Source organism: Labeo rohita, chromosome 23 (assembly GCF_022985175.1).
Source record: "Labeo rohita strain BAU-BD-2019 chromosome 23, IGBB_LRoh.1.0, whole genome shotgun sequence".
NCBI classification, from domain to species: Eukaryota; Metazoa; Chordata; class Actinopteri; order Cypriniformes; family Cyprinidae; genus Labeo; species Labeo rohita.
Window position 1 is genome coordinate 23,113,930 of NC_066891.1, and position 20,618 is coordinate 23,134,547.

Sequence of the window (20,618 nt, forward strand, 5' to 3'; positions counted from 1 at the left end):
CTGAATGCATATCTGTTCATGTTTTCCACCTTGCTCTTAATTTTCCTATAATTAAGTTCTGATCTCTAAAATTCCTTTGCTATTATTCTGTTATCCTTTAGTGATATTCTTCATTACAAGGTATTAATAAGTGTTATTTCAATACAACAACATACGCAAAATATAAAACATCAGAACCAACCAGAACTGTTGTATTATGCGTTTACTGGACTGAAAAATCACTGCCTCTACCTAAACAACCAAATATTAGTATAACCTACATAAATGTTACGAGTTCCATTTGTAATTTTACCTTCAAAGTTTTAAAGTAGATAGATCAACAAGGTCTCCAGTTAAAAATATAACAACAAACACGATTGTTTCTTGCTCCTCTATGCAAAATGAAGAGTTTTCATCAACATGAAGACCTGGCGCATGCGCAACAGCAGCAGTCAGGCAGGTAGTGACGTCACCGGCGCCATATTAAAGATTTGCTGCTGTTTTCTCCGTGTCGCTGTTGCCATCTTTCTGTCTCCAGCTGGACTCAGAGAGACCAGAGAGTAGCAAACATACCTCCACAATGGAAATCGACACACTTCTGGGAGCATTCAGAGGTACCGCAAGCAATCTGACCAGTAACGTTTACCAGAAAATGTTCTGTAAATTCGTTAGCTTGAAAGCTAAGCTAAGCCGATGCTAGGTAGCTGACCCAGCAGGGGAAACCATTAAATATCACGAGTAATCGATATCGATTGGTTCTCAGCAGTACGCAGAAAATGTGTTTGAGTTGATTTTGTTGATGTACCCGGTCGGAAGTTGATAAAGTGCTCTGCAACCCGGGAACAGATAGAAAGCCGGTTAGCTCTGAGCTACACTGCTGTTACTATGTGAGCGCTGAATACACTGGTTTAGTCGCTTATTTACTGTCAGAAACTTCTTTCTTGCGTTAACTTCGCTGCATAGTCAGCAGAAAAGTTTCTTAGGCGCTTATTTACGTGGCTGAACTTTTTGTAGAAGAGTGTGGGTGGATTATATTACATTTCTGACAGAGTGAAGTCTTGAAACTGTCATATCATTGATGCTGGTTTTGTTTATACACTCCAGATATGAGATTGAATACAGAGGTTTTTGATATATCCATAATGCAGTTTTCCTCCATGACCAGATTGTAAATTCTCCAATTCTAGCACCATGTCTGCAGCAGAAACTTCCATTTCAAAGTGATCTATTGACATTCTCCATACTAAATTGCTGAAGCATGAATGCCCACTAAAAGCAATAACAGTAAAATAAGGTGACAGTACTGTTATTAGACAGAATATGCAATAGAATAAAAGAAGCATTGTTATTTACTTTGTTGTTTATTGTAGATTTCGAGAAGAAAGGAGAAAAGGAAACCTGCCCGATTTTGGATCAGTTTCTATCGCATGTTGCAAAAACAGGAGAGACCATGTAAGTTCAGCACTTGCACAGACAGATTGTAAAACGGATGTTGTTATAGAGGGAATCTTGCTTTTATAAACAAGTATTTTCAAGGACACTAGTCTGGTTTAAACCAGAATACATCAGAATAAAAAAAGCAGTGTTGGGAAGGTTACTTTGGAAATGTAATAGGTTACAGATTACAAGTTACCCTGTTTAAAATGTAATAAGTAGTGTAACTATTGCAGTTTGCTTTTTAAAGTGATGTAAATGATTACATTTTTAAATGAAATCATTTTACAAATGATTGCTTTTTTTAAATTTGCATTCTGTCATTTATCAGACACTTTTATCCAAATTGACTTACAAATGAGTACAATAGAAGCAATCGAAATAACTTCAGTTATTCAAAAGCACAGCCACCACAAAAACTTTAGCACCTCTTTTTACTTGATTGTTTTGAGGTTAAATACAGATTTTTAAATCATACAAGAAGTATTCAGATGTAACCTTTATAATCATTAGCAATTTCGTAAGTAACTAATTTAATTACACATTTTTTCTCAGCAACTAACAGATTGCAGTTGTATTTATTTACTAATTAAATTACGTAACATTGCTACATGTAACTACTTACTCCCCAACACTGTAATATCACATAATCACATAATTGTCTTTTTCTTTTTTTTTTTTTTTTTTTTTACAATTCTGAGTTTGTGTATTGCAGTTTTGAGTTTATATCTTGCGATTTAGACCTTTTAATATTCTCACAGTTCAGATTTTTTTTTCTCGCAATTGTGTTATTATATTGAAAGGGTCTGCATGGGTCATAAAATGTATTCTTTGGGCAGTGTGTTTGTTTTATGAATGTTATATTTGATTTTGTGCATTAATATGAACATGAAGTAAAATGTACAAAAACGTTTTCTGATCCAGACAGACCCTTTTATCCACACAATAATCGCATCTTAAAAAGTTCGTTTATTCAAAAAAATTAATTCTGCCATCAATTACTTACCCTCACGTCATTCTAAACCTGTAAGACCTTCGTTCATCTTCAGAACACAAATTAAGGTATTTTTGATGAAATTCGAGAGCTTGCATAGACAGTAACACAACTGACATATTCAAGACCCAGAAAGGTAGTTAAAATAGTCCATGTGACATCAGTGGTTCAACCTTAATGTTACTAGGTTATGAGAATACTTGTGCACAGAGAAAACAAAAATAACGACCTTATTCAACAATTTCTTCGCCTCCATGTCAGTGTCCACCTCCGTCAGAGTACCACAGTGCATGCGTGAGGTCCTGCTGAAGCAGGAGCCGGCGTTCTAATGTAGAACCCAGATTGCTATGCCTTGTTTACAAGCAGAAGACGACACATGCTTTACGTAAGTCAGTCTTCGTAAACATCTCTCAAGATTTGATTGAGAGGATGACTGCAAATTTTTTGCCCAGCCTTACTTATCTGAACCAGAATATATATGCATCGTGGTACTCTCGTGAACGTGCGTCGAAGACTGACATGGAGGAGAAGAAATTGTTTAATCGTTTTTTTTCTTGTCTTAGTGTTATAACCTTACGGTTTAACCACTGATGTCACGTGGACTATTTTAACGATGTCCTCACTTACCTTGAATGTGGTAATTACATTGCCGTCTATCCAGGGTCAGAAAGCTCTCAGATTATCAAAAATATCTTCATTTGTGTTCTGAAGATGACTGAAGGTCTTACGGGTTTAGAATGAAATGAGGGTGAGTAATTGATGACAGAATTGTAATTTTTGTGTGAACTATGAGTTTAATGAGTATTCTAAGAAGAGTCAGAATTGTGTGATAAGTTACGAGTACCTTTTTACCTTTGCGGAAATGAACTTCTTTAAATTTGCAAATCTAATGTTTTATGTAATATTGTAGTGTTTATTCTAAATGGTTTTTTTTTAATTATTTTATGTGCCCTTTTTTAATTTTTTATCAAAAACATTAACTTCCCCTCACAAGCATGTCTCTCAGGACAGTAATAGTCCCTCACCTTTAGTAAACTGTCACTTACATGAAATCGCAGCAATTAGCAAATGACAATCATCTAACACTAATAGACAAAATCAAGTCCCACCTTACATTTCTTCTCTTTTAAAAAGCCATTTCACTGGATATAATCACAATACCCTTTGCTGTCTTAAAGGATTAGTTCACTTCCAGAACAAAAATTGACTTTCTTTCTTCAGTTGTAAAGAAATTGTTAGAGGAAAACTTTCTGAAATTTTCTCCATATAGTGTTGTACTTTGAGCTTCGTAGGGCTCTAAATGATCCCAGCCGAGCAAGAGGAGTCTTATCTAGTGAAACGATTGGTTATTTTCTTTACAAAAAAAAAAAAAGACAATTTATAGACTTTTTAACCACAAATGCTCATCTTGTCTAGCTCTGCAATGCGCATGTGTATTCTGTGGATTCCGGTACACTCCAGTTCAAAACAGTTAGGGTAGGTCGAAAAATCTTGTTTTCTCCTCCAAACTTCAAAATCATCCTACATCGCAGTTTTACCTTTTTTTTTTTTTTTTTTTTTTGAAGGGCATTTGACCACCTTTGCTCATTCACTTTGTAAACACTGTCAATACTTCTGCAGCCATGTAGAATGATTATGAAGAGGAGAAAATTAGATTTTCGACATACCCTAACTGTATTGAACTGGAGTGCACAGAGTACGCATGCGCATTGCACGGCTAGATAAGACAAGCATTTGAGGTTAACAAGTACATAAATTGATAGTTTCACTAGATAAGACCCTTCTTTCTCTGCTGGGATCATTTAGAGCCCTTTGAAGCTGCATTTTAACTGCATTTTGGAAGTTCATTATATGGAGAAAATTCCTGAAATGCTTGTAAAGAAACATAATTTCATTACAACTGAAGAAAGAAAGACATGAACATCTTGGATGACACGGGGGTGAGTAAATTATCTGTAAATTTTTGTTCTGGAAGTGAACTTCTCCTTTAAAAAGCATTTATTTGCCCATTTAGAATGTGCTATTAGTACATTTTTGCAATAAAAAGTGTGAGGTTTCAGATTATTTTTGTATTTCATCATGTTTATCTTCACTTAAACCATTCCTTTTTACATCATCAGGATTCAGTGGTCTCAGTTCAAAGGTTACTTCCTCTTTAAACTGGAGAAAGTGATGGATGATTTTAAAGCCTCATGTCCAGAGCAACGGGGACCTGCCAATCCAAACGTTGAGTACATTCCCTTTGAGGAGATGAAGCAGAGGATTCTCAAAATCGTCAATGGATACAACGGGTAAGGCCCAACAAACATATCCCACAGTTGTCCTACGAATCCCTTTGTGAAAATATTTAAATCAAAATATTTTTTTAGGATTCCTTTCACTATTCAGCGTCTTTGCGAGCTTCTTACTGAGCCAAAAAGAAACTACACAGGAACAGACAAGTTCCTCAGGGGTGTGGAGAAGGTATGTTGCGTTCAAGGAAATGAGCTATTTTTGGAGAACGGAATTTATTCGCACCTTGTTTTCTGAAGGTCTTAAAGTAGATTAATTTACTGTCTCTGCTGAATTTAAATGAAATATTTTTTTTCTTTTCAGAACGTGATGGTGGTCAGTTGTGTGTATCCTACCTCAGAGTGAGTTGAAGTCTTTCCTACTATTTTACTGAGTGGGCAGCTTTTCAGTGATGCATGTAATGTGTTGAAAAACCATTCTGCTGTTCTTAATGCTTAAATGCATCTCTTATTTTTAAGGAAAAAAGGGCCGGGTTGTGTGAACAGAATGAACGGTGTCATGTTCCCTGGCAACACTTCAGCGTTTCCAGATAGGTGAGTTTAACCAGCATTGTGGAAACTCTGATAATAGCCTCATGGGTCACTAAACCAATTCAGTTTGAAATGTTAGCGCTCACTGTAAAGAGAGACTAGTTGGACCTAATTTTACTGTCCAATGGGTTGATGTGTCTTTGATTGTCTGTGATAGAAATGTGAATGGTCCAGGAACACCCAGGCCACTGAACAGACCAAAACTCTCCCTGTCCAGCAGTGTAGCCACCAACGGCCTTCCTGACAGCACAGAAAGCAAAGAACAAGCCTCAGAGCAATCAGACAGAACAGTCAAGTAAGTAAACGCAGTAGTGCTTGTTGTTTGTTTGTATTTCCCATTGAAACATTTTTGGAAGAATTCATTATCTTGCTGACTTAGCTGTCAATTTACATATTTAAATTCCTAATATTTTCACATTTTTTGCATAATTTGCTATGTAATCAGTTCAGTGATATTTACTTTTAATTTTCATCTTTTCGTAGTTTTCTTTTCACTTTTAATATTTCCCCCAAACATTTCATTCGTTTTTTATATTTCATCTAAAACTCTTCAGTGTCAAAAGATCTTTTGGGGGGTGGGGGGTTATTAAAATGGTTTATTTCACTATTTTAGCAGGGCTCTATGCTTACTTTTCTTTTTAGGAGCTTGTGCTCCTAACTTAAATTTAGGAGCACAGTGAAAATTTTAGGGGCACCTAGCACTTCTAATCAATAATCAAAAAAATCTGATCCAATATTAGCCTTCGCATTACAAGGTGATATTTGACTCCTTAAAATTATTTTTTTTTTTTTTTTTTTTTTTTACCATTGTAATGGCTCTTTTCTAACCTTATTAAAAGTGTCATCTTTTATGTCAATTTTTTATTATATTTTTAAGCTTTTTAAAATGTCTAATTAAAACAGCAGAATAAGAACACATTACCAAATGAAATCAGTATTAACAAAATTTATTTGTACTACAGAGGTGTTATGCAAGTACACCTACAAGCCTACACCTACTTTTGTGTTCTTCTATATGTTTAATGAGGCTCAAAGGTGGCATGAGAGCAATCAAATTCATAAATTCATGTTGAGATTAATGTATTATAAAATTTTGAATACAGAATTATTACATGATTGAGATACACTGCCCTCCAAAAGTTTGGAAACACCCGTGGCAAAGTGTGGTTTTGGACGATATCAGCATAAATCCTTATTTTTGGTGCAAATGCATCAAGTTGACATTATCATTGGAGACCAGCAATAATAATTTTCATTTTGATTACATAATAATGGCAATATATACACTACCGTTCAAAAGTTTGGGGTCAGTAAGACTTGTAATAGTCTTTAACATACTTTAAAATAGAATTTATTCCTGTGATGAAAAGCTGAATTTTTATCAGCTGTTACTCCAGTCTTAAGTGTCACATGATCCTTCAGAAATCATTCTAATATGCGGATTTATTATTAGAATGATCAATGTTGGATAATATCAACAGTTGTGCTGCCAAATATTTTTTGGAACCTGTGACTGATTTTTTTTTTTTTTTTTTTTTTTTTCCAGGATTCTTTCATGAATAACAAGTTTAAAAAGTACAGTGTTTATTCAAAATATAAATATTTTATAACAATGTAAATTATTTATTATTAACTTTTAATAAACTTTTAATTATTAACTTAATACATCCTTGGTGAATAAAAGTATTAATTTCTTAAAAAAAAAACAAAACAATAAAAATGTACTGACCCCAAACTTTTGAACGGTAGTGTACATGTCAAAGTCAGACATGCTCTTTTGCCAACTGTGATGCCTGGTTACTGGTTTAAGATTTATGGGTCAGCACACCTTAATGGCTTCAACAACTGATTGCCAGTTAAGTTTAGAATACAATGAATTTAGGTCCAGATTATGCAGAGCTGTAATAGCTGCTAATGGTGGATATTTTGATGAATCGAAAATGTATGTTTTTTTCTATGTATAAACTGTTTATGTAATAAAATGTTTTCATAGTTTGTGTTGTCCCTTATCAGTGCAAAATTACCACAGGTTAAAAAGAATTCATGCCAATATTGTCCAAAACCCCACTTTTCTAGGGCGTTTCCAAACTTTTGGAGGGCAGTGTAAATGAAAAGATACTTTAACCCTTTAATGGTCACCCTGATTTTTGAACAGATACGTGAAAGTGCACTATCCAAACTTAAATTGTTATAATTCATGAACGAATGTACTGTCCAATTTTAAAATGGCTTTCACGGGATGAATTTTGAGGTTTTACATTTTCAACTGATATTTAATTGCTGATGACTTCTAAAACGTGATAGAGAAAAAGACAGTGAAAAAAAGATTTTTTGTGACAAAGGTCAAAACTCCTATTATGATGCAGATTTTTGAAGTGGACTCTTGTCATAAATCAATCTATTATTGTTCTTAAAAAATTCGTAACAAAAAGCAGCGATAAAATATTTTGGACCTTTCCAACGACATAGTTTGCCATGATTAAATTAGGATTTATTTGTAATATAGTGAAGTAAACTTAGGTGTCCCACTGCGGAAGGGTGACACTTAAAAGGTTAAAAATGAAACCTAAATCTGCCCGTAGGTGGCGGCAAGTCACTGATTTAATTACTGAATCATATCATTTATTTGATTCTTTCTAACAGCTGTTTCATTCAGGAATAAAGCAAGTGACTCTTTATAAATAGGAAATTGAATCATTGACTCACTAGATTCGTTTAAAAATGCATGTTAATTCATAAACAAAACACCGCTGTGTTTGAATGGAGATGTGCAGCGGCTCAGTTGTGACTTGTTTTAGACTATTTTTGTTGTCGAAATAGAGCAAAGTCAGACAAGGTAAATCACCTAATATTAACTTTGTTTATTTAACTGTTGTATTAAATCTTATTTACAAACTTCCTTAAAAATCATTAAAATCTGTCATTCATCTTAGTTCATCGTGATCTCACAAAGTTCCATTATAATCAACAAAGCTCTCTATATTGCACAATCATTCTCTTATTTTCACTCTCTCTACACTTTATGAAAGGATTCGTGAGATATGTCAGTGATACATTAATCAACATTGCAAGAACACGTAGAAACCTTTAAAGCTCCCCGCAGCACAAACACAAAAATGCTTATCGGGTCACTCGCACACGGTGCTCCTAAATATTTTTTTCATAGTCGCATGGAATAGTTTTCAGTCACACTGTAGAACCCTCTTTAGATTATTATAATTTTAAATGTGTAATAATGCGTAATAGTTAGTAGTTTCAGATTAAAGTCTGGTAAAAACAAAGCCAAAAACAAAGACTTAAGACATTTTAAAGAAGCAAAAATAAATGAAGGCATAATAAAGTTTCCAAAACATTTTTAATGTCTCCTTTATATAACAAAAAGCTGAAACCTGTTAATTGTATTACCAAAAAAAAGACAACCTTTAATAGTAAACAATGATTTCTAAACTTGACTTGAAATAAAAGCCACAAAACTCAAATCACGATTTCAGGTCTGTAAAAACTTGTATTTGGAATCTAAAAATGTTTGTCTTTTAAGTGATCCTTCGCCATCGGAAGCAGAAGGTTCACACAGTGGTCCAGTGAAGAGTAAACATCGTGAAGATGACGATGCTACGAACACCGAGACGCATGAAGCAAAGAGACTCAAGTTCGAAAAGGAGGAAGAGGAGGATGATGAGGATGGAATAGAGAAAGAGCAGGATGACAAGCAGTCGCCCTGTACGTCGGTAGCAGAGAGCTCGTCGGATGTACCGCAGTCCTCATCAGACGTCACTGCGGAGGTGAATGACGATAAACCTGACAAATCCGTCACTGAAGACCAAGGTATGTTCTATTTACAGTGCACTGAATTCCAGCAGAACTGTGTTGAGAGCATATTGGCGTATGCATAAAGAGATATTGCTTCTAACATCCTGTGTGGACAGAGATTGAGAACATTCGATCGATTTTAATTGAAGCATCTAGACCTTGCCCATTCAGAGTGGCTTCATCTTTTGTCTGGGACTGTCAACTGCTTGTCTTCGGTGGTTTTTACATTTGCTTTCCATCCCAGAGGTCCTTTAATATTGCATTATGTGTCTCAGATCTGCAGTGCATTTGTATTACGAGTACCACCATGAGTACTAGCAGCAGCTGTTTACCACTGTAGCTAGGTAACTGTTCAGGGGAACATGCCAAAAATGGAAAGTGCTGTTTAGTTCACTTTTTTTTTTTTTTTTTTTTTTTTTTCTCCTCTCTCCCCCACTCTTGTTTTTGTTCCTTTGCTGGCAAAACTGAATCCTAACATGCATGGCGAAGGCAATTTCTGCAGACATGAGCAGCAAGGAAAAATGCATTACACTATAATAGGCTTCCACATAATAAACCAGATTACTGGTGCCATTTGCAAACTGTACTGGAGTTCACATAAAACCTGTACCACAATCACATTTTGAAGGTTTGCTGCACAGAAAATGCACTCGTCTCCCTCTGCCAGACAGTCTGGTGTTTAAACTGGAGATTTAGTATGTCTTGATAAAGGCTATATCTGGGTATTTGCAGGCTTTTAGAGCTTTTTTATGTCTAGTCTTTGTTTACTTCAGAGGTCTAAAAGCAGGTAAGTCTCCACTGTCTGATAACTGATGAAGCCAATTGGATAAGCTGTGAATGTCTTGTGCAAATAGAGAGATGCTCTGTAATAAACTTTAATGGTCAGAAGTTTGTATATGCAGTTAAAACCATAAGTTTACATACACCTTGTAAAATCTGCAAAATGTTAATTATTTTAGCAAAATAAGAGGGATCATACAAAATGCATGTTTTTTTATTTAGTACCGACCTAAATAAGATATTTCACAAAAAAGACGTTTACATAGTCCACAAGAGAAAAAAATAGTTGAATTTATAAAAATGACCCCGTTCAAAAGTTTACATGCGCTTGAATCTCCATGTTGTTACCTGAATGATCCACAGCTGTTTTTTTTTTTTTTTTTTTTTTTTTTTTTTTTTTTTTTTTGTTTAGTGATAGTTGTTCATGAGTCGCTTGTATGTCCTTTTTTGAAAATAGGCTCATTGTCCAACTCCCCTAGAGTTAAACAGTTGAGTTTTACTGTTTTCGGATCCATTCAGCCGATTTCCGGGTCTGGCGGTAGCACTTTTAGCATAGCTTAGCATAGATCATTGAATCTGATTGGACCGTTAGCATCTCGCTCAAAAATGACCATATATACTGACAATATTTTTCCCATTTAAAACTTGACTCTTCTGTAGTTACATTGTGTACTAAGACTGACGGAAAATGAAAAGTTGTGATTTTTCTAGGCTGATATGACTAGGAATTGTACTCTAATTCTGGTGTAATAATCAATGAACTTTGTTGTCGTACCATGGGTGCCGCAGGTGCAATGATATTACGCAGCACCTGAAAGTGACCAGCACTAAGTTTGTGTAGATGCAGAGTTGCTGCATAATATCATTGCGCCTGCTGCACCTATGCAAAGTTCCTTGATTATTACGCCGAAATGAGAGTATAGTTCCTAGCTGTATCAACCTAGAAAATCACAACTTTTCATTTTTCATCCGTCTTTGTACACAATGTAAGTACAGAAGAGTAGAGGTTTAAATGGGGGAAAAATATCAAAACTCTTTGGTCATTTTTGAGTGAGATGATAATGATTCAATTCAATGATCTGTGCTAAGCTATGCTAAAAGTGCTACCTCCAGTCCCAGCGGTCGGCTGAAAGGTTTCGAAAACAGTAAAACTCAACTGTTTAACTCTAGGGGAGTTGGAAAATGAGCCTATTTTGGAAAAAAACGTGGAGTGTTACTTTAAACTGCCTGCTGTTCTTCAGAAAAATAATTTAGATCCCACAAATTCTTTTTTTTTTTTTTTTTTTTTTTTTTTTCAGCATTTTTGTGTATTTGAACCCCTTCCAACAATGACTGTATGATTTTGAGATCCATCTTTTCACACCGATGACAACTAAGGGACTCGTATGCAACTGTTACAGAAAGTTCAAACACTCACTGATGCTCCAGAAGGAAAAACGATGCATTAAGTGCCAGGGGTATAAACTTTTGAACAGAATGAAGATGTGCACATTTTTCTTGTTTTGCCTAAATATAATATTTTTTCATTTAGTACTGCCCTTCAGAAGATACTTGCATGTTTCCCAGAAGACAAAATAAGTTACATTTACCCTGATCTTCAAATTCCAAAAGTTTTTACCCCCTGGCTCTTAATGCATCGTGTTTCCTTCTGAAGCATCAATGTAAACATCTTTTATGTGAAATATCTTATTCAGGTCAGTACTAAATTTAAAAGAAAAAAAAAAATAGAATGCATTTTGTATGATCCCTCTTGTTTTGCTAAAATATTTAACATTTTGCAGATTCTGCAAGGTGTGTGTAAACTTTTGACCTCAACTGTACAAGGAAATATGGGTAGCTGAAAATCACCATAGACTATTGCATTTTGGGTTTAAACAGTGTAAAATGGGTAACTAATGTAAATTTATCCCTGTTAATGTTTATTTTACCCAGCATGGTCATGTAACTGCCATGCTAATATTTCTCCATCTTTGCATATCAGCTGCTGTTGAGTGTCTTTTTGCATACATTTACATTTTCTGCTCCTCTCTCTGCAGAACCCTCTAGTACACAGTCAGAGGTCGTAGAAAACGGGGTTGACAAATCAGCATCGGACGATTCACCCGACCCTTCCCACAATCAGGCGACCGTCAGCGAATCTGATCTACCGGAGCAGCGGTCGGACAGCGTCGAGAGCGGCGAGGCTCAGGAAACGGACGAGAGAAATGACCCAGTCAGCAGTAGCAGCAATAACAGCAGTGACGAGGGAGTGTCCAGTGCAGAGACTCCATCTGCATGTCCCAGCAGTTCCACAGAGCTGACAGCAGAGGGCAGTACCACTGCAGAAATCAGTTCAGACAGCTCAGAGACTGCAGATGACACCATGGAGCAAGACTGAAGTTTGGCCGCACATTATTAATTTTTACACTCTCTACTGTACAAACCCCCCCTTCCTAAAAATCACTTATCCTGCAAGTTTAGCAGATCCTTTATAGACCAGGAGAGGAGGGCATTCTGGTGACATCCCCATCTACTCCTTATGACCCATCTTGGACCCATCTTCTCTGAAGAACAACATCAAAAACTGGAAGCTCATCTTTTTTGGTGGTTTAGCGGAGCGTTTGCCATTGAATAACATGAAAGCCTTGTGTCCATGGTGGTTTTCTGTAATTCTGTTCTAATCATGGGCGTCCATCAACTCCACGTTCTAAAGTACTCGGGTAAAACACCTTTCATTTCGCATCATAGGCTCTCCTGCTCTACTAAGAGTGAAGACGTGGCAAATCTTTGGTTTGTGTGAATGTGTGCATATGTTTGTAGGGGTGAGGGGTGTGTGCGCGCACTTCCTTTAGTTTCATCCATTCGACAGATGATCTGAGGATTCCCGTTGACAGGCAGACCAGTGTCTAAACATTCCAGGGGAACACCCCTTTCCCCTCATATTGCCTTGTGCATTCATCTGCTGGTTTGTAGCACAGAGTGCTCAATAGCAGCGCTAGCCCGATTTCCTTTCTTTGCTATTTTTTCTTTTATTTTTAGGTCCTTTGATTTTAACTGCCTTCCCAGCATAGCACCGACATGTATTAATCCACTGATGCTGGTAAATAGATTCTAAAATGGACTAATGTGATTTTCCATGCACTAGATACTTGAGTGCTGTTGGTTGCGATGTGTAACTTAATATAGTGAGCCTGTCTTTTCAACTGACATAGTATGCTTAACCACTATTGAGCCATTCTTATTTGTTATGAGATTTTCATTTTGTTTCATCAAACAATGGCAAACAATTGTATAAAGGTTAAACATGAGCAACACTGTCAACACCAACATCTGTTAAACTGTACTTTTCATGCTTCCTACAGACATGTATACAGGCTGTTCTACCCATACCTATTTCCACAGCTCCTTTTTGATATGTAGAATTTTTAAATTAGATTTTGTAGATTATAAGTGTTCACTGCTTTTGTGAAAAGTGAAATTGTATGATCTCCACGTGAACTGAATGCTTGGGCTTTCAACAGTATTCCTGAAGAGCAATAAATGTTCACATTAAAAGCAGTGATATGCTTAATCTGTGGCAACCGGAGACATTTCTAACATTTTATCTGAATAAAACTCTTTGGAATATCAGGTCATAGACACAATTCATTTTCACAATGCTTAAGTGAAACCTTAATGGGCATTAATTGCTAATAAGAACTATAATTTCACATAAAACAAATTTGCATCTGTTCTTACATTAAGATGAATCGTTCAATAAAATATTTCAGTACAAACTGCAAAGTTAGTGCACCCTCAAGTTCTATGAAGTATTGAAGGATTAGTTCACTTCCACAATAAAAATTTCCTGATAATTTACTCACCTCCATGTTATCCAAAATGATCATGTCTTTATTTCTTCAGTCAAAAAGAAATTAAGGTTTTTGAGGGAAACATTCCAGGATTTCTCCATATAGTGGACTTCAATGGGGGGGTCAGTGGGTTAAAGGTCCAAACTGCAGTTTCAATGCAGCTTCAAAATCCTCTACATCATCGCGAAAAGTGGGAACTCTGGTTGGAACTCCTAGTTTAGCGAAGGAGTCAGTACCGTAGAATTAAAGCGAAAATAATGAAAACAAGTAAATAAAGGCGGTACAAACGGAAGACTGCTTTAATGTTAGGTGATCTTATCCAAATATTCCAATATGTGATCATTATGTGAACATCACAACGTGGGCCGAATAAAATGAATAAAGTTATCAATTTTGATATTTAAAATGGTAAGCAAGTGCTGCTTTGTTTACGTTTCATATATCTGCGTTTATCCAGTATACCTTTTTTTTGGTTTCTCCTTTTGAATGACAAATATTTAATATTAAAAGCTGCTGATATATACAACTAAATCTTTTCACGCATGCGCAGAATGCACATGTTAGTTAGCAGTCGGCTGTAGTCTGTGCGCCGCTTGTTCTTTGAAGTCGGCTTGATGTGTTCCGGTGTTGTGACCATTTTCGACCCCTGCCAAATTATTGCCCCCTCTCCTTGATATCGCTACCTGATTTGCCTAATCCTAACTCCTCCCCCACACCTAACGCTAAACCTACCAATACTAGGGGGGTAGTAATGACCGGTGTTATGCCAAATTCTGACCCCCCGACAGATTACTACCCCCATAGTATTGGTTGATTTAGGATTAGGTGAAAAGGAGGGGTTAGGATTGGGGGTGGGGTTAGGATTAGCCAATCAGGTAGCAATTTCAATGAGAGGGGGGTAATAATTTGGCAGGGGGTCGAAAATGGGCACAACACTGGCCTTGAGGGTCTTAGCTAGCGAAACGATCGGCCATTTTCTAAATAAACAAAAAAATATATACTTTTAACCACAAATGCTCCTATTGCACTAGCTCGACTTCAATACATAATCACGTTGGAAATTTAACGCGTGAAGTAGGCGGAAGTACCGACCAGGGATGCTTCTCATTTCTTATTTGTGCATCCTTGTTTCCTTTCCTTGCCTCCTTTCCTCCCGTCTTAGCTCCACCCCAAGGGAAGGACGCAAGGAAAAGACGTGAGGACGGAGGAATCAAAGGATGAATACTGGAATATTCTTGACCACTCAAGCATCACTTCAAAGCGTCATCAGCGGCGCAAAAAAGGTATCTGCCCATATGTTGTAAAAGTTCGTTATTCAAGCCATTCATAATAAATATGAATAAAGCAAGATGCCCTGTTTAAATATATGGCATTATTTAAACTGCAATGGTAAAATATAAATGTAAATTGTTACGACAGATGCGGAGGGGGAGGAGAATTTATACGTGCGTCACGTTTAGTCGATAAAACACTTCAGCAAAGGACACACCTGAGTATCCTCGCTCATGACTCCTCAGGAAGCCTCCTCACTCCTCGATCCTCGCCTCCTCGTGGTGTAATTAGAGAATTGAGATGTCCTACAAAATGGCTGAGCTCGATCGGTTTCCGGGTCATAGGATGGAGGACGAGGAGCGAGGAGACTAGGAGGGATATTGAGAAGCACCCCCAGGATTTACAAAGCAAACATGCAAAGAAAGTGAAACACTCTTCCCAAAAAAAAGGTAAAACGACATTCATGGACGATTTTGAAGTTTGAGGAGAAAATGAGATAGAGATTTTCCTTCCTATCCTAACTTTTTAAATAAAAGTACAAAAACAAAGAACTAACCACAGAAAATGACCGATCGTTTCGTTAGATAAGACCCTTATTCCTCGGCTGGGATAGTGTAGAGTCCTTTGAAGCTGCATTGAAACTGCAATTTGGACCTTCAACCCGTTGATCCCCCATTAAAGTCTACTACATGGAGAAAAATCCTGGAATGTTTTCCTCAAAACCTTAACTTCTTTTCGACTGGAGAAAGAAAAACATGAACGTCTTGGATGACATGGGGATGAGTAAATTATCAGGAAACTTTTGTTCTGGAAGTGAACTAATCCTTTAAGATATAAAAACTGCTATGACTCCAACTGTTGTGTCTCACAGATCTCTGCAGATTTTCAGTTGAGTTCCTAAATGACCCACCTCCTTAAATGAGGCAAGATTTCCCACACCAACCCTCACACAATTTTACACAGTAAACTAGTAAAGTGCCCTAAACCAAACAATCCCTCATACTGTAGTCACAGAAAGAAAGGAATTATATAGTCTTGTACCATCTGTAGACATTGTGCCATGTGTCAGCAGCTCCTGAATGGTCATCCAGTTGTCAAATATCCTTTTGTTCCTCCTCTTCATCATCTTTTTACGGCTAAGCTGAATAATATCAGGCTCCTTCTTGTCATCCATCGTTACTGCTTTTTCTTTGCTCTCTAAGCCACACTGCTTTATGAGTTCTCGCCGCTGGCGCTGCTCTTTGGCTCGTGCCGCTTGCTGTTTACGCTCCTCCTTGTTCCAGTATCGACCCAGTTTTAGTTCGCTTGCCGCATCGTCATCTGTAGTTGCGCTGCAGCGTTCTTCTCGTATACGCAAAGCTCGCTCTTTCAGAAGCTGGTCTCTGATGGGCCGTTTGGTGATGTACCTTGTTCCATCGCTACGGATCTTTACCTTCCACCCCGTCTTGGGCTGGGACTCACTGGGGGTGGTTTCTGCATTCTTGCACAGGCTGGCTAAGCTGACTTGACTCTGCGCATATTCCACAGCCGACTTCTGCTGGATAAGTTGCATGTAGCTTTGATAATGCTGTGCATGGGCTGGGATGTACGTGTTCTTGGAATGACGTAAGGAACTCAAAAGATTCTTCCTTGGGTTCTTTTTCTGCTTTCTTTTCCCCTGATTTGTGACCTCTGGATCTCCAGGTAAACTCTTGGTGGGGCTGATCTCTTGAATGGGAGAGAGGTGATGTTTGGAGCATCCTGCTGTTGAGTTGCGTCTATGCATGGGAGAAACTTTACCCTTGTCTCCAGCAACCATCCTTTGGGAGTCAGGAGAATCTGACTCCAGTGCAGGATGTAAACTCCAGCAACTCTCTCCAGTGTTGTAAGCACTAGTAGAGCCTTCATTGTCCACTTGGATATTGATGTGGTCCTGATGGACTTGCTTGGCAATGGGTTTTTTGGCTTGCAGATCATCACCTTCAGCCTGAAGCCTGTGTGCTTGTATGATATTAAGGCATTTAAGCTCAATGTTCAGCAGCTCCTCATTAAGCATCTGAATCTCCTGATCATCAGAGTCTACATTAACCCTCTTTCCATATAGTGTGGTATCATGCTCCAGAAATCCCTGAAGACTGTTACCATTTACCAGAGATTTCAGTTCAAGAAGTTTCCGGAAACGTTCACATGCTGTGCCAGGTATGCCAAGGAAATTTCCACTGTCTCCATTGTCAACTGAAAGGAAAGAGTCATTGCTTAAATGCATATCCCCACTTTCAACAGTGTCCTGATTGTATTTAAACTTCTTGTGGTTTTCTGGCAGAGTGTCGCAGAAGGAATTCTGGTCATCCCCCAAGATGTCCTGCTCGGAGCTTTCATCATTACGAGTGCTTTCATCTGTGCGGCCTACGCCGCTGTCTTTCTCATGCTGGTTGGATAGTAAAGTAGCTGTATCTGTAGTGCCTCCATCTTCTTCATTTGTGCTCTGTTAAATTGAGTGGGTAGAACTTTTAAAACCTTGCAAATCACTTTTATAGTGGGGATAGCGCCTTTTAATTGGATAAAGTGAGCAATTCACTGTTGACTTGACCCTTATTAACTTACCTGCAGCAGCGCACTTGCAGTGAACTCCTTGACCTTGTGATGTTGCTGCTCCAGTGTGCCCATGTGCAAGTCATCTAAGTTGTTTCTATCCTCCTCCAACCAGCCAACATCCTGCAACCCATACCAAAATTCACTGTCATTCTTTTACTTGTAGGGAACCCCAGGTATTAAGACTTGTATGGCTTAATATAACGTAAATGATGTCTCTTCCTTGAACCCATGAAAGATTTACGTTATTTAAAAAATCCATGTTGTTTTATACATATTTTGGCCTATAGGGGCGCCATATTTTGATTCCGTCAAATGGTTGCACTCACCGAGCTACTGGAGCTATCTGCTGCTATTTTTATCACAACACAACTAAATACTAAATAAAACACTGATGCAATGATTGCATAGCTTTCGGTTGTAATTTTCAGTTAAAGGGCAACAAGAAGCGATGTAAGTCTTCACTGCTTTTCCTAGTGATAAGAAGAGGAGAAAAAAATGGGAAGATGCCTGTGGACAACTAAAACGTCCTAAAGACTTGCGTCTTTGTTATCTCTTGATTGCCCCAGCTTACTGAAAGAGCTTACAAATGGCAGAGACAAGAAACGCTAGATGCCATCCTGGCAGGATGTAAACATGCCGCAGCCACTGAAGGAGTTTCTCAGAGTGGATTTCACTCACTATCCTGGGCGTTTAGGCTCCTTGTGCGGAAAATCGATGGTATGGTGTTTGGTTTAAGCCTATGCTTCTATCCATCACAACCTGTAAGCTCTTTCAGTAGCTGTGGTCTACTAAAAGCCTTAAAGGCATCAGGGCTAAAGTGGAGAGAACAAAGACGCAGCTCTTTAGGAAGTTTTATTCGTCCACAGGCATCTTCCCATTCTTTTCTCTTCTTCTTATTGCTAGGAAAGCAGAGAAGACTTAGAACGCTTTTCTTGTTGCCCTTCGATTGAAATATACAACTAGAAGCCACACATTCTGGTGACATCAGTATTTTATTTTCCTAGTTCTGCTGCGGTAAAAATAGCAACAGGTAGCGCCAGTAGTAGTAGTGCAACCATTTGATGTCATCGAAATAATGGCGCCCTCCATAGTCCAAAATGATGTGGATTTTTTAAATGATATAAATCTTTCATGGGTTTTCTACTACATATTTTAGTAAGAGACATCATTTACATTGTATTAGGCCATACAAGTCTTATACCTGAGGTAATGGGTGTCCAAAATTGCTCCAAGAAGGCCACCTTTATGCACAGTTTCAGTCCTGTTATTTGAGGTTTGTTTAAATTGGGTTTGAGTTAGACTCTGAAGAAAGCTGGTCCTACATGAGCAGGATTGGAATCCCCTGACATTAATCAATATTAATTTACCAAAAACTTTATCTCCAAGTGCACAGAACAGACCTGACTTTTTGGTCGAGCCACTAGGAGGGTTACATTCTTACTCTCCTCCACCTTGGTCAGAAGTTTCACTGCCTCCTCATGGCTCTGGATGTCCACTCCATTGATCTTCAGCATGTGAAGAATAAGTAAGATAAACTTTGTTTTATGTTGGATCCAAAATATTAAAAAAAACCTAATGGAATAAATTCTACCTGGATAATCTGGTCTCCTTCCTGGACTCTGCCATCCTTTGCTACAGTTCCTTCTGGATCAATCTAAACAGGGTAACAACAGTGTATTTAGCCTTAACTGTGAATACACTGGAATATCTAAAGCTGCATTAAGCAAGTTTGGTAAAAAAAAAAAAAAAAGTACAGATCAATATACCCACGCACACACACACACACACACTAAATCAAAGGTGTAATTGTTGGAAAAACGGCCTGCCTGAACAATTTCCAACTGTAGAACCCTACCTTGCTTATATAAATGTCAGTCTTCGATTCATCCGTCTTATAACATAACACCAGGCCAAGCTTATCCTGAGTGGTTTTCCTCTGCAGATCCACCTCCTATTAAAACACAGGTAATTGCTTTTGATGACAACGAGTTAGCTTTTTAAATCATCGTTAACATATGACATAAGCCAAAGCCAGTCTTTCAGAATCTTGCTGCATTTATATAAATGATGATTCGTTTGCATGGTAAATCCACGTGCAATTAAAGCGGTCTTGGGAAATATTAGCGGGTATATGAAATCAAAATTAAAATGACCTCAGAAGACATGTAGATTACACATGCATGTGAGTACAGTGAGTGAATACAGTCTATGCAAACACAATACCTCATACTCCACTCTTCTACTCTCACTGTCTTCCTGTTCATCATCATGAAAGTCTGAGGGGTAAGGTGAATCACGTCTTGGCCTCTGAGATCTTAAATACAATCAAAGATCAGAAGGCTCATTCACAGAAAATCTCATTTTAAAATATAAATTTCTATTACAATTCTTTGTTATGATACAGTTGGTGGTCAAGTAATGCTTGACAAACATCTAAGCACTTACTGTGAGGGTGAATGGAAACTGTCCAGCATAATCATACATGGTGCTGAAGGTGTTGGTAACTTGGCCAAAGACTCTATGTGTTTCAAGTACTTCAGTGTAATGTTTGTCTGAGTGCTGTTGTCCATTCCTCTGGCTGGTTTAAGAGACTTGCAAGTCCTATGTGCTGTCCTGCGCAGTACCTGAACCTCAATAGGGTCTTTGGCAGATTGGAAAGCCTCCACTGCTTGATCATGGGTGGCAACAGAAAGGCTTCTTCCATTTACCTACACAAAAAATTTGAAAGGTTATAAAATGAGACACGTGGGACAGGGTTTTCAGAGTAAAATTAGATAGTATTGCAAAAGTCCACATTAATTTTTAATGTCAACAGTATATTGGAACCTTGTTATTGATAAAGGGGGAAAAAGGAAAGGACGTGATGTGTGGCCAAGTATGGTGACCCATACTCAGAATTTGTGCTCTGCATTTAACCCATCCAAGTGCACACTGTGAGTAGTGAACAAACACACGCACAGCAGTTGGGGGTTCAGTGCCTTGCTTAAGGGACTCACCTCAGTCATGGTATTGAGAGTGGAGAGAGCGCTGGTTATTCACTCCCCCACCTTCAGTCCCTGCCGGACCTGGGACTCAAACCCACAACCCTTCAATTACAAGCCCAACTCCCTAACCATTAGTCCA

General features: G+C 37.8%; 2 protein-coding genes across 2 annotated transcripts in view; one reads left to right on the forward strand and one right to left on the reverse strand.

The window, feature by feature from the left end:
* Window positions 1-442: 442 nt before the first annotated feature.
* ppp4r2a (protein phosphatase 4, regulatory subunit 2a) lies at window positions 443-13,428 on the forward strand. The gene is made up of 9 exons (XM_051097187.1): window positions 443-593; window positions 1,350-1,431; window positions 4,528-4,698; window positions 4,777-4,870; window positions 5,003-5,040; window positions 5,158-5,232; window positions 5,387-5,524; window positions 8,768-9,054; window positions 11,856-13,428. Exons 1-9 carry the CDS (start codon window positions 560-562, stop codon window positions 12,194-12,196), a joined length of 1,260 nt encoding a protein of 419 aa, XP_050953144.1. The 5' UTR covers window positions 443-559; the 3' UTR covers window positions 12,197-13,428.
* A 2,218-nt stretch (window positions 13,429-15,646) lies between these two features.
* Window positions 15,647-20,618, reverse strand: part of pdzrn3a (PDZ domain containing RING finger 3a) — a 39,212-nt gene continuing 34,240 nt past the window's right edge. Inside the window, exons 4-10 of the mRNA XM_051097184.1 lie at window positions 19,941-20,203; window positions 19,719-19,809; window positions 19,351-19,446; window positions 19,087-19,149; window positions 18,896-19,000; window positions 17,505-17,615; window positions 15,647-17,385 (exon numbers count right to left, since the gene is read on the reverse strand). Of these exons, the coding sequence (XP_050953141.1) occupies window positions 15,919-17,385; window positions 17,505-17,615; window positions 18,896-19,000; window positions 19,087-19,149; window positions 19,351-19,446; window positions 19,719-19,809; window positions 19,941-20,203 (2,196 nt within the window). The 3' untranslated portion in view covers window positions 15,647-15,918. The remainder of the gene's footprint in view (window positions 17,386-17,504; window positions 17,616-18,895; window positions 19,001-19,086; window positions 19,150-19,350; window positions 19,447-19,718; window positions 19,810-19,940; window positions 20,204-20,618) is intronic.